Source organism: Brachionichthys hirsutus, chromosome 7, assembly GCF_040956055.1.
Source record: "Brachionichthys hirsutus isolate HB-005 chromosome 7, CSIRO-AGI_Bhir_v1, whole genome shotgun sequence".
Lineage (NCBI taxonomy): Eukaryota > Metazoa > Chordata > Actinopteri > Lophiiformes > Brachionichthyidae > Brachionichthys > Brachionichthys hirsutus.
This window is the reverse complement of record NC_090903.1, coordinates 12,048,737-12,062,476: the sequence shown is the minus strand read 5'-3', so window position 1 is coordinate 12,062,476 and position 13,740 is coordinate 12,048,737. Positions and strand designations below refer to the sequence as shown.

The following is a 13,740-nucleotide window of genomic DNA, read 5'->3' as shown; positions in this document are numbered from 1 at the left end:
TCCCCATTAGACCGTAGCCCTCCATATAGTACATTGCCGTGTTCCCAAACTATCAACTGATGATATGATGAGTAGCGTCCCATTTCCTAGATAAATAACTTCTTTTTAACTCCATTTTTCAGGGATATGGTTTTCTGCTGTATACAGAGGAAATAAAAATGCCCGTTACCAACTAGATTAGAGGGTTCTGACTGCTTCAGCTGTAGACAAAAGGGAACCGACCCAAACATGACCCACCCATAAGACCAACCCAAATCAAGTACAGACAGCCCTCTTTATACTGCGGAGGGAAGGATGGATGGATGGACGGACGAGCACTAACAGAGCACCTTAAGTACGATGGCAGTCGAATGGTCTGTGCGTATAAACATGTGCTTGAAAGACATTGGTAATAACATGATTTGAGGATTTTCTACAGGCTAATAAATAGAGATGTACTGATCCAATGAATAGAAAGAAAGAGCTTTGATTCCATCACTTCTCACCCTAGACATGCACGATTGAGCCCCCTCCTCCCCCCTCATCTTCTCAACACCCCTCCTCCTCCTGACACTATATTACTGTATTATTGATTCTAGCAGGTTTCACAGCTCCTCTTCCATCCCAGAGAGGCCTTTATACATGACAGAATGAGGAGTAGGTTAAAGGGGAACCGCGGGATTCACCGCTTCAGTGTATTTTGTCTGCATGCGTGTAAAGAAATGGGGATGGAGTCTGTGCCTTTATGTACTCCCAGCAATAAATGAACTCTGCAGGTCCATATCTGTTCTCCCATGATTTATACTGATGAAACATTTAATCTGGAAAGTTACTTCATAGAGAATTTACTCAAACCTAAGCAGAGATGTAGGAGGAGCTTCTGAGCGCCGCATCTTATAGTCACCTCTTCTGACAGCAGTGATTCTGTTCTGCTGATCAGCAAGGACACAGATATGCGACACTCTCACTCACACACACACACACACACACACACACACACACACACACACACACACACGCCTCCTCTACATCCGCCAAACGCTAGTTCCGCTACCGGCACAGCTTCCAACAGGAGACTAATTGTGCTGCTAGTGTGTGTGTGTGTGTGTGTTCTAATACTGCCTGAACCCTGAAAGCCTGAATCACACCCATTCTGCAGACATGGAGTGTTACCATAGAAACGAGGACAGGGGTATTTTCTCCCCATGCTTGCAAGTCTGACACACATACATGTAATACAGTACATGTAAAAAATGTGCGTGCACACACACACACACAATTTCTCTCCCGGGGATGCCACTGCTGAAAAACTAGATTATAAACAAAACAAAAAAAAGGTTATTACCACCAACAATGAGGGAGACAATGCTCCATGCTTCTCTTTCATCTAACACACACACACACACACACACACACACACACAATGACATCCCAATGAACTGAATCAATGCAAACAGGTTTTCCTGTTAATCAGCAATGTAGGAAAATAACGATTTATGCACTGCTGTTCAAGGAGCAGCGAAACATCCCCCAGTGGGGTGAAGAAAGATAAACAAATGGGTTTTCTCAAGATACAATATTACAGTACCAGTACTCAAAGAGAGTATTACTGTGGGAAAACATTTTCAAAATTATTTCTAAACATTTATTTTTCCATTTACAGAAATGAAAGTTAATAAAGGCCAACATAATTGTTGGTACTAATTAAGTAAATTCGACCTGTCGAATGTTTTATCAGTAGACTCTAGTGACAACACCAGACTGGCCGCCAGATGGACAGATTACATCTTACATGGAGAGGAGGAGAGAACGAGCCATTAGAACCCCGTTTCTTTTGTTCTATGCTGTTATCTACCAGCTAGAGTGCTTTTAACAAAGGAGCCCTGAGGCTAAACCTGCCTCCACAGAAGGTGGAGGCAGGTGAGGCGACCCCCTCCACCAATCACCCGAGAGCTCCGTAAATCACGCACTTGAAACTCTATACAATTAAATCCAATGAAATTATTTGCTTCTGCTGTGTTTTCTATGACCGATGACTATATTTTTACATTTCACAGCAAGTGGTAAAGTTGGTGTTTTTTTGCATAATGACTATACTATAACAACCATCAATCCACAGACGTGATCTTATTTCCTTTTTTCTTTTTTTAACCACACGGCTGCGACTCCAACACACATAACCCACAAGTTCTAGTTGCTGAAAAAGAAGAACCAAGCTTTTAGCTTCCCCTTAATACGGTTAACTCTGCTGGAGCCAAAATAGTTCCCTAATGACATATGGGAACAAACTGTAAATCATAAAAGCCACAAATTCCTCTTCACGTCTTCTCTAGCTCACAAGGCACATGCAGCAAGTACATACCGTAGCTTGCAGAAATATATGCACACATAATACAAGACTGTTATTGTAGGTCCATGTTCATAGACTGGACGGTGATTCTGGTGTTCAATGGGAACGCTTAACACAAAAGTGCTGCAGGACCAAATGCAGAGGGGATTCTGACAGTAAGCATATAAATAGTATTCGGATGACATTAACTAGGAGCAACACTGATCAGCAAGTAAAACGTTTGACTGCAGGAATCATCAATAATAGGGATGAAAATGAAGTCAAATCTATTCATCGTGAATTAAATTTTAATACACAAAATGTCCCTTGAATTGCATGCATTGAACATTCCTAAGCCTTTAGAATATAGCCAATGCACAACTAAGAATATGGCTAATGATAGTTGGGTATTTCATATGGAACAGTACTCATGGCTGTCTTCAAGTACAATTCTTCTTCCTTTGAGGCCAAACAATATTGAGAGCAACTGAAACCCAACAGTTTAATGAGAGTTAAACTCTAAACTCTAGGCATGCCTGACTGCCTGTTGCTTGTGCGATTGTTGGCTCATTAGTTACCCACACCACTATCAACAGGATCATTAGATACAAAAGAAAATGTAGCATGCGGGTCTATATGACGCCACACCTTTAGCTTGCAGCGACAAGCACGTGCCCCAATAACCTGATTTGTTCATGACCGATGCTAAAAGAAGCAGCAGGAAGAGAAGTCAGTGCAGAACCACAGACATAGATTCATATTTTGACTAATTTCTAGTTCAGGGCAATGAAAACCACAAACATCCACCATCTGTAGCTACTGCAGTGCTGCAGTGGATCACGTGTGCATTTATGTGGTGGTGCTCCTTCACTCTGACCCAGTAACAGAGAATCTTTTAAAGGCTTCAAGTCAACATGGGAAAAGTCTCAAGCCAGGAAACATTTGAGCAAATGTTTAAAAAGGGAAGAGCGTTTGAAAACGAGTCTAACGCGTAAATCACCGTCACAGAGAGGATACAGAGCGACTCAAAAACATCTTTAAGATGAGGAAAATGTATGCTTATTAATCAAAACGCTGAAAACCAGAGAGGCCAAACATCTGTGGGAAAATCCTGAAATAAATCATCTTTCTGAAGGCATTGTAAAACATCAACATGTCAAGGGGCATCAAAATATTATCATGCTGGCCTGAACGTAGCCGTAGATTTAAATGATATTTAATGGAGGCCTGGTGACCCGTCCTTCACTCCAACTCTCAGAACCTTACCAGATCCTTAAAGCCTCGGTGCCGGGCCCACTCAGCCTCAATGGTGTCCTCTGTTATCCTTTAAACATCCTGAACAGAGTGCCCAGCCTTTTCGCCACGCCCCAAACCAAAGCAATGGCAAACACACAACTCAAACGCTTTCATTTTCATGCAGCATCTAAAAGTTACGTTTGAGTGCACCATGTGTAATGGTGTCCAGCCGGTCGAAGCTGGACTCATACACCATGCTCACTACTGTCAAACGCACACCACTAAATTACAAAGAAACGCTGCGTACACTCGGACCTACTGCGTGAGAGAAAATCCATTCAGGAGAGTCCGCGATGCAGAAATTGCAAAGAAAAGAATAATATCCTTCAGCAACATCAGGTCTGTGCCACATTAAAATGTACGGTACTGTAAATCCACCACGACAAGCAGCCACGAGCTTAACTCTTCAGCCTTGATCTGCTGTCAAAATCAAACGTAATAGAAAAACAGCCACGCATGTGGACAGACAATCCTCGAATATGTAAACTAAGGCCGTGAGAACTCATTCGAAGAAATAAAAAACATTATTAAAACTGTTACCATGCACCGTTTGTGGTTTCACAATTTCCGGTCAATCGCCATGCATTTCCCATGTGGAAAATCATACACACACACACACACACACACACGCTACTGTGAGGGAGTAACAGAAGAGCAGTGAAGGCCACGGATGGGGGAGGATCCTCAAGTCTCTGCATCTGATTGTTCAGGAAGGTTAATGAATTAGCCACAGACTCCATCCTCTGTGGAGTCAGCACGGACTGTAATTCAATGAGTCGGCCCATTCCTCTGCCGTTTCAGCTTACTAGAGCCCCAACATTTGATTCCTAGCTGCTAATGCATCAGACATTGCTGCTAGCGCATCAGACTTCTACTGCACAGAATTCCAGGCTTCTTCTGTGTCTGGGGGAAGCAAACCATGCTGGTGCATAACCCAGACGCCGTGCGACATGAGGTTTGCCTATTTTATCCCATTACCGGCACGATACACTTATTTGTGAGTACAGTTTTTATTTTCCACTCACATGATTAACTTCTTTGAAATCATCACTCCAAACAGAATGTCTTTTTATACTCATTAAATTAAGGGGCAGCTGTTTCAAGAATAACTGCAGATCAGGTTCCCAGCATTATGTGCTTTTCTAATTATTGTTCATGAACCTAGATCAGAGACCACTTCCTAACCTCAGCAGCCATGAGCCCAAACTCGGACTGCAACAGATCATTCTGATGGCATTTGGGGAAGCCTAGCAGAGCTTCTGTCAGCTTACAAAACTTTACGCACTAGTCTGATGAGATTAACAGGATGTCTAGAACAAAGGCAAACCAGATCACTAAACAACGAACCAGTCAGTGACTCTTCACTTGATTTAAAAAGGGTCAAATTCAAGATTCAGATAAGAGAAAACACAAATTTAGCATTAACAAGTGACATACATTACAGAGGTTCCAACCTCTCCATTCTATTCTTTGTTACTTGCCTAATCCCAAATTAAATAGGTGCGTGTTCACAACCTTTTCACAGCCATCAATCCTGTGGACATGTTTCACAAATCAAAACAAAGAGTCAGAAATGCGTCTCTACGGAGTGGACATGTTGGGTCACGCCCATGAACACAGCCTGGGAAACAGGTGCAGCAAAGCGGTGAATCATATTCTGTCTAGATTGTTTCAGTTCAGGGGTTGAACTGTAGCCGGCAAAAAGTAATAACTTATCCCATCACCGAAACGTCGAGTGAAACAATGATCAAATCAGATCTGCTTTGGCCACTTGAGGAGCAGAGAGAAATCTTACCTGATAGTAGGCTTTAATCTGCCTGATAAGAATAGATAGGTTCTGGATGCGCAGCGTCGGGTCATTGTTGACCTTCTTGTTGGTCCTTTGCACCGTGGCCTTGGGATTTCTGTGGGAATGAAGATGCCATTTTGTTATTCAATTAGTTTGGTTAAAATCTCTCATTGTGAAAACCACGATGGACAGACCATTCAGGAATGAACTCTTTATGTATTCAGATCGACTCAAATACAAGATGCACTCTACTTCTTGCAGGAATAGAACACTGGTATAGGTATTTAGAGAAGCATGCATGATGACTGATGCCATCACAGGTGCCAACATGTTTTATTGCGCCTCACACATTCCACAGAGACACATCCCCCCCCCCCCCCCCCCCAGCTGATGTTATCTACAACAATACCAACTGACATCTGCACGTCTATTGAAATAGAGTTTAAAATGCCATATTACGTCCTCTTGTCAGCTCTCTAAAACCTTTACGGATGAGATGACCGGAGTAATAACACGATGCAAAAAGAATTTCCGGACAATTTGTGTGTCACTCTTCCCGTCTCTCTGGAATGCTTGACATGCCAGCTATGTCATACGTGATCGGCACAAAGCAGTACAACATGCATACGAACCAAGTACTTTAACAGTTAAGTTAAGGAATTCTGAAGTGCTACCCTTGAAAACATGGGATTGATAGAAACTTGCTAAAATGGCAATATAATAAATACAAATATTATATGGACTAATACTAAAAAAAGACTCAATGAGACATCACATGACCCCCTGGAGGAAAATTTCTGTATTAGACATCCAGTTTATAATTAAATGGGTAACTTAAAATCCTGATTCCATCATCAGTTAAAATTAAATTAATTTAAATTAGATTAAAGTATCCAAGGTGAACAGTTAAACTCCTTGTCTAAGGAAAAACTATTTTACATTACACTTATTAGAAAAATAAAAATATCTTCAACTATATTTTACATAATCAAAACATGCATTTTACATAGAGATTTATTTTATTATTATTATCAGCAACATCCACCCAATGGAAAAATACCACAAAATAATCCCATCAATTTTGAAGACGTTGGACTTGTGCTGGCTGGGAAAACACTTTGTAGAACTTTATTCTACAGTAACATGATGATGATGATGATGAATATATTTATTAGATAGAATGTTAGAGTACAAGTACAGTCAAACAATAGCATGTATTACAGTACAAGTACAGTCAAACACCCTGTCTAAGAGGAGCATTTCAAAAAAGCCCTTGCGGTCTTGTTTCCGTTGAAAGTCCTTAGTACATAACACTTGTCAGAGGGCCGCTCTTATTCCTTGATAAGCACTTAAGACTTCAAAGCATACAAATGGCATGACCCACATACGAGGGTCAGCATGCCTCAAGTTGGGGGGGGGGAGCCTTGTGAATGCGAGCATGCATGTACTGTGTCACACGTGTAGTCATGCATGCGTCTGCATCTGTGCTCTTAATAAAATAACAGCCACGATTGTCTGCATGAATGGGGGTGGGGTCGATAACACCTCAAACCGGAACACTAGGAAAACGGAAGAGGAAGGCGTCTTCCTGTTCCAGAAAGGGTGTCGAAGGAAAAGAATTTACAATATTAAATCTGCGTCATAACCATATAAATTCCTGAATAACATTTTACTTTAATGTACATGTTGATAAACTGATGACAACCGAGCCACTACAAGAAATGTTTTCCGTTTAAATGCACTCGTATCTTCTTGGGTTACACCAACAAAAAAAGAGTACAATGTGTCTCTTGCAGTCACGCTACTGCAGCGTATATCTGTTAATCAGTCCTTTGATTGGCCACAGCCCTGGTAGCACACACACACACACACACACACACATCCACAGTCATGCCTTTAAGACTGCCGCCATTTGGAAGTCCATAGTAGGGGGTCTATTTAACCCATTAATTAAAGCGCACAGAGGAGGCAGTAATCCTATCAGGGTGAGGAGGGTAATGTGGAGTGTGTGTGTGTGTGTGTAAGTGTAAAAGACAACAAAAGCATTGTCCATTCACACATTTCATCAGTCAGCCAAGAACACGGCAGCAACAAGAACAAGTCTATCACAGCGACACACAACCCATCCCTCATTTATTTTACTCTGTCTCTGATGCTACGGCATCCGGTGACCGGACAATCCCCCTACCCCCGCTGATCAGCAGGCGATTAAATGAGGCTACTTAGTGCGGAAAAGGGGGTGAAATATCCCACTTAATGCACCCCTCCCTGTCTGTGCTGATACAGTACATTTAAGACTCTAAAAACAGGAAGACAGATTAGGGCCAGACAGAAAGGCATACAGCTAGTTAGCTAGTCAGCACGACGGCCAGTCAATAAGGCTGAGAGAAAAAATAAACCCGCCAATCACTGTCATCAACAGAGAGTGCAGCCTGGTGCAGGCCTGGGGCCACTGGGATTCTCCTCATCTCTTGGCTGTGGTTGGCTGGTTGAGCTGAGGAGTACCGCTAACCTATATATGACGGGCTGCATTACGGTCAGCATGGGCAGCCAGGCACGCACACACACAAAGTAGGGTACATGTGCACACTCAAACACAGAAAATGAGTTACATTTGGCCCCGTGGTTGGCAGAGAGCACAAGATGCTCTACCCAAACGCACCGTAGGGTAGGACAGTGTTCTTAGGCCTCACGCTACGGTCAGAGGAAAATACGGAGCAGCCACGTTTAAATTAGCAACTTTGCTTCTGGATAATCCTGCAGGTCTGTTACTGTGATGGGATTAGACTGCACAGATGTCACAGTGTAAGACTAGGTGATTACGGAGTCATAATGTCTTGCCGGGGCATCAAAAAATCCCTCTTAACAGCAGCAGGGTTTCCATTCCATGCGCTCAAGTCACGACAAATCTAAAGGTTTGAACGTGTGGGCTCCCTTAACTGCATCTCATGACTGTGCTAAGGTAGTTGGGCGTAAATGGTATGCAAGCAAACTCATGAAGCTTTAAACCACAAGCAGGATGCGGCTTCCATGTTGATGGGATGAGCCGAACTACAAATGTGCCTCTCAAACGATGACTGCATCCGCAGAAACAGAACAGTGAGGGTCTGACCATCGCTATGCAGCTCATCACTAACTTCTCTCCTAATAATAGAATAATAGAGGAAGTGATTGGACAATAATGGCTAACTAAGAATGACTTCTGTACAAAACAATCATGCTTTACCGACTGCTCAGAGTTCCTCTATGCAACACAAATTTACGGACATTTCAGTAGTACATGCTGGTATTGAAGCTAAGCATTCTTGCCTTGCTGAAATGCAACTCCTCCGTTTAACTGAAGTGATTACGTCCACTGAGCAACTGATGGAAAACATGAAGGAAGAGCTGAGTCTGCGTTAACAGCAACAAGGCCAATATCAGATTAAATCAACTGCACGGTCTAACAAAACCTCAGTCTCTCCAGTTCCCTCTTAGATAAATACAAGAATAACACAAAAGAACAAAAAAACTAAATTGCTGTGGGTTGTCGATGAATAAAATGCAGTTAAGGATAATAACATTCATTTTCTAACACGGTGCCGCCCAGAAATTCCAGTTAATCCTGAGAATACATTACTTTAGTTTAAATGCAAATCATCTGTTAAACCAGATTGAAATATTAAGGCTGAGACTTGAAGAACGAGCCTGGGAACAAAATCCCAAAATACTCCCCATGGGCTTTGAGGGGACTTGGTTCGGGATTTTGAATGCTTCAGATTAACACAGCGTTGTTAAAGTTTTATCCTTTCAAGGCCACAGCTGCCATTTCCTGTCGGACTCTAAAGACATCCTCCTGTCAAACAGACACGATGGCGAGTACGACATGCCAGCTAAATGTCCAATTCTGTACTTATGGTGTGGACGAGAGAGGATTTCAGCATCCAAGCAGCAGCATTAAACGGATTGACACGCCATCCACAGCCCAGACGGCTGGAATCCCAGCTATGTTTGCTGTAACCATCCTCGGAGAAAGCCAACAAAGGCCCCAACGCACTGCTCAAAGAAGACAGAGGGGGAAGTGACAGCGGAGGAGGCGAGACCTAAAAGCAGACAAAGATGAACAAGAAGAATTCATTAAAAAGGAGGAAGGGTGAAAGTGGTCCAGTCGCATCGGATGCTGAGACACGATGAGCAACAGAGATATAGGAAGAGAGGAACGATAGAGGGAAGAGAGAAACACGAGTCTAACTTCAGAATAGTCTAGTAGAGGACAAAGCCATAAAATATTGTCCGTCCACAGAATGTCATAATCAATCTGATCAACAGCAAAATGGAAGGCAAAGCCCAAAACCAACAAACGCCACATCCGACCAGGACTTCTCTACAAGGGCTCAGTAATCAGAGCCCGAGTGTGTTTTCGTTGCGTAGCGTGTGGAAAAGCCAGCTGTGTCATGAAAGGAAGTGATGACAGGCGTACTGAGAGCAACATCCTGTCGTATGGACGAGAGAGAAAAACAGGATTTTAAATCTGGATTCGGTATTCATAGATCCATGTTCACTGAATCTTTGGTTTGCTTCTCCACAATGGCAAGAAGTAAAAAAAAAAAAATGTATATTAGTCAATAAAAGCAATGTTAGATAGGACACATAGCATGTTCCTTCTATTCCTACTAGCATGTAACGCACAAATCTGTCCTTTAGAGGACAGACTGACTCCACTGAACCGGTGGACCAGCACGGGTCCGAGGATTGGCAGGGAAGCCAAAGCCTTCGACGGACCGTCGTCCCTCTGATCAAAATGTAATTGCCCCTCGCTCGCTGAGAGGGAAAACCAATTGGTTTGACAGCACCAAGGAGGCAATGTAATTGGCTCGGTAATGTCAGTCAGAGGAGGGCGAGGGAGGGCGAGGGAGGGAGGCGAGGTGCCATATGGGTGTCAGTAAACCGTTGGATAATCCCGGGTCCCCTCCATTGCTCTCCCATGCTGTCCCAAAGACGACTGCTGCCAACCTGTCTGCACTACGGAAATACGGCGACATCTGCAAGGCAACCCCACGGCTTAGGCTACGACAGCTGACATCACCAATAAAAAACACGCTTCCACAGCCAAAGGACTGCAAGATTAGAAGACTAGAAGAAAAATACTTCATTAAAATATGGATTCATAGGAGACGGCGCAAACGGAAGAAATACAATCCCTATTAATCATCTACAGCTTTTCAAAAGGAGCTGGAAACTTTCCTCTGGTTTCCATCATACATTTAATGAGTAACAGTGTAAAAGAGATGAAGAAAGGGAAGGAGGCGCTAAACTAATACAGCGTTTCAAAAGTGAACAAACACTTTTTAAATTAATTTCTGCCATTTAAAATATCCGGTAAACAAGTCATGTTCCTCTCTTGCTACCATCCCTTAAAACTCCCTGCAATGGCTGCAACATACATTTCATCTCATGATGCAAGCTAATTTTAGTCAGCTGAGCCTCACAGAGGTGACCACAGTGCTTTAAGTTGGGAGGAGGCAGACAAAGAGCGGCCTCATGAACATAACATCTGACCCACGCTGGAGGCCGACTGTGTGGGAGGGTGGCGGGGCAAGACGACTACCGTCAGCTGCCCCGGTCCAAAACAAATCTCACCAAAAAAAAAAAAAACACAGCTACACAAGACTCCCAGGCAAAAACAGCAGCCGAGCAGAGGAGCCCCCCACCCCGACAGACACACACACACACACACACACACACATAAACACAGAGAGCTTGCTGTGACTGCCAACCTCTGACATCCTGTCAGGCAATCACTAAGCCGGTTCATTTCAGCCCTAAAGTTCTCAACCAGCTCTAAACAACCACAGAAAAGCTCCCGCCCAGCTCTACGTCCATTTTCTCAGACAGAAATCCTACCAGGCATGTCACAATGCATCGAGCTGATAAACACAGCGGACTTCTTCCCCCTTTCTGTGTGAAAGAGGAAAAGCAGGTTTATCTGTCAGACCTGCTCTGGCCTCTCAAAAAAGAATCTGTAACAAAGGAACCATGTGTAGGAAGAGACAAGAGGAGGGAAAAGGGGGTTTGAAGCGGTAAATGAAGCCCGACAGACTGAAGGAAAAATCATCTGTGCTCATTCATCATCTGTGGGAAGTGGCTCACTGCTCAAAGCACGACGCGACGACTGGCTATCTGGCGGCGCGACAACAGGGGCTGGAGCATTCAATTCAAACGGCGCTCACGTTACGACAGCCAATCAGGCTGCAGGACAGACGGCTCCGCGCAGCCAGGAAATACCAAAGTCAGACGAATGTTAACTCTGCTGAGGCTGATAATCTAAACCAGCGGGGAAGGACAGAGCCAAGGTTGTGCTAACTGATGCCGTGCAGGCAGATCAGCAGATGATGCATCTGAGCAGCAGGAGGTGGAGGAAACAGGAAGTAGCCAGGGTATCGGGAAGAGGTTCACTGGTCACCACCTCCAGTCAGGGTTAGTCAGCTCATGTAAAACAGCAACAACTTAATCCTTCACAAAAATCCATACGGAGGCTTTGAGCGTAATCTACAGATGCAGAGACCCCCCCCCTCCACAACAACAACGCGATTCGTCTAATCTAGCTAACCTTGGAATACAAAAACTGCTGAATGTGCTTTATTAACCTGCAACGAATAAGCTCTCGTGAAACGAAAAGACTTCCAGTGGGAGCAGGTCTGGCTGTAAGCTCCTCCGACAGGCGAAAAGCAGGAGTAAACGCTGACAGCAGGGAGCGTGGGATTAACGGAAAACGTGGAAAGATTGCCCCGCTCGCAGGAAGCAGCAGCCTAAAGCCAGACAAAGGAATGGGAAACCGTCTCCTGTAATGCTGCATATCGGGAGATGACTGGAAAGACGGACAGACGACTTCCTGTTTAATCAATAACAACAAACAAACCGCAGCGGGCTGGCCTGTGGAGTTCAATCAGGATCTGCATCCAGTCAGTCTGCTTAAGGCTGCTATTTCTGGTTTAATCTACAGCACAGCAGGGAACGTGAGGTCAGGAGCAGCATCCAGGGGTGGGGGGGGGGATCCACTCTGCTGCTTCCGATGACATTGTGGTGGAGCACAACTGGAAGTTAGGGAGGCGGACGCTGCTTCCTTTTTTCCAGAGGCAACGTAATAAAAAAAAACTGCCTGCAGATATTTTTTTTCTCTGCATGATCCATCATTGCCCCCAATAGAATGCCCCGTTGTGTTCATCCTACATTTACCCCAGCAGACCATTGAAAAGAGGCTGGAGATCAAATCGAAGACATTACTTCCAAGTTCCGACCTAGAATTATTTAGAGGAATAATTTTTAATGTCCTAAATTAAGAGCTATAACTTGTCTGTGAATTCGTGTCAAATTACTTACATCTGCAGCATTATCTCGTTCAGGAATATTCCATCCACTAACTCAACATATTCCGTTAACGCGGTGCCGCCGGTCACCGTCAGCCGCCCGGCTGTCTTCACCTGAAGATGAATGAGACAGCGTAGTGTTAACACAGACATTAGTATAGAGCGTTTTAATTAGCAACACATCTGAATTGGGGGGTTCGCTTACCCAGCAGACCAGAGGCGTGAGCACGAACTGCTCCAGCGAAGGGGTGAAGACCTCGCTTTCCATGTTTCCCAGCTCCAGCGGCGCCGCTCGGTTCAGCAGGAATCGGTGGAAGCTACGCGCTCATTGAGAGGAAGACGCGTTCGTTCGGGCTCCGCTCACGTGGAAGACGATTGAATCAAACCGACGCTCATTCCGGCAGCGGGGAGATGTCCGAGGTTTCTTGAACGCAGCGCGGAGAGAGAAGGTTAATCCACTACCTTTACGCGACCCAGCTGTTTCGTGCGCCAGCAGCGGGGGCTCGCCTACCTCTTGGCAAGGACAATGAAACCCATTTTTATTTTTTAGTTATATTCAGAGGTGAATGAAAATGGTAGGCAACATTTGCCAGGTTAAAGTACCTATTTATGCTAACTTACTTGGGGGGGGGGGGGGGGGGGGGGGTAAACCCGCTAATGGCAAAAGAGCACAGAGCGATTAAAAAATAAAGAAAAAATATTCCTCCGACACGATTTAATAAAAAAAAATATCCAGTACGAGGAAATGTCGAGCTTCAAAATCCCGTTTTAGAGTCTTCCGCCTACCCCTCTCATTAACGGTGAGGTCATTCCGGTGCGGTTCCCTCTCTGCCGGTATGCCTCCGTTCAAATGCTGCAGCATAATGAACCGGGAGTCTGGATGACTGGAGGACACTCAGCGCCGCATCACTCTCCATCTGCGTCTGTGGAGCATCTCCCTCCGCCTCTCTTGCTCCGCAAGGAAAATACAAGGAAAATAGGGCATTGGTCAAAACTCACAG

General features: G+C 44.3%; 1 protein-coding gene across 1 annotated transcript in view; it reads right to left on the bottom strand.

The window, feature by feature from the left end:
* ccdc88ab (coiled-coil domain containing 88Ab) overlaps window positions 1–13,007 on the bottom strand; it is a 42,225-nt gene extending 29,218 nt beyond the window's left edge. The window contains exons 1-3 of the mRNA XM_068740941.1: window positions 12,945–13,007; window positions 12,753–12,853; window positions 5,400–5,508 (exon numbers count right to left, since the gene is read on the bottom strand). Coding sequence (XP_068597042.1) covers window positions 5,400–5,508; window positions 12,753–12,853; window positions 12,945–13,007 — 273 coding nt within the window. The remainder of the gene's footprint in view (window positions 1–5,399; window positions 5,509–12,752; window positions 12,854–12,944) is intronic.
* Between the last annotated feature and the right edge of the window lie 733 nt (window positions 13,008–13,740).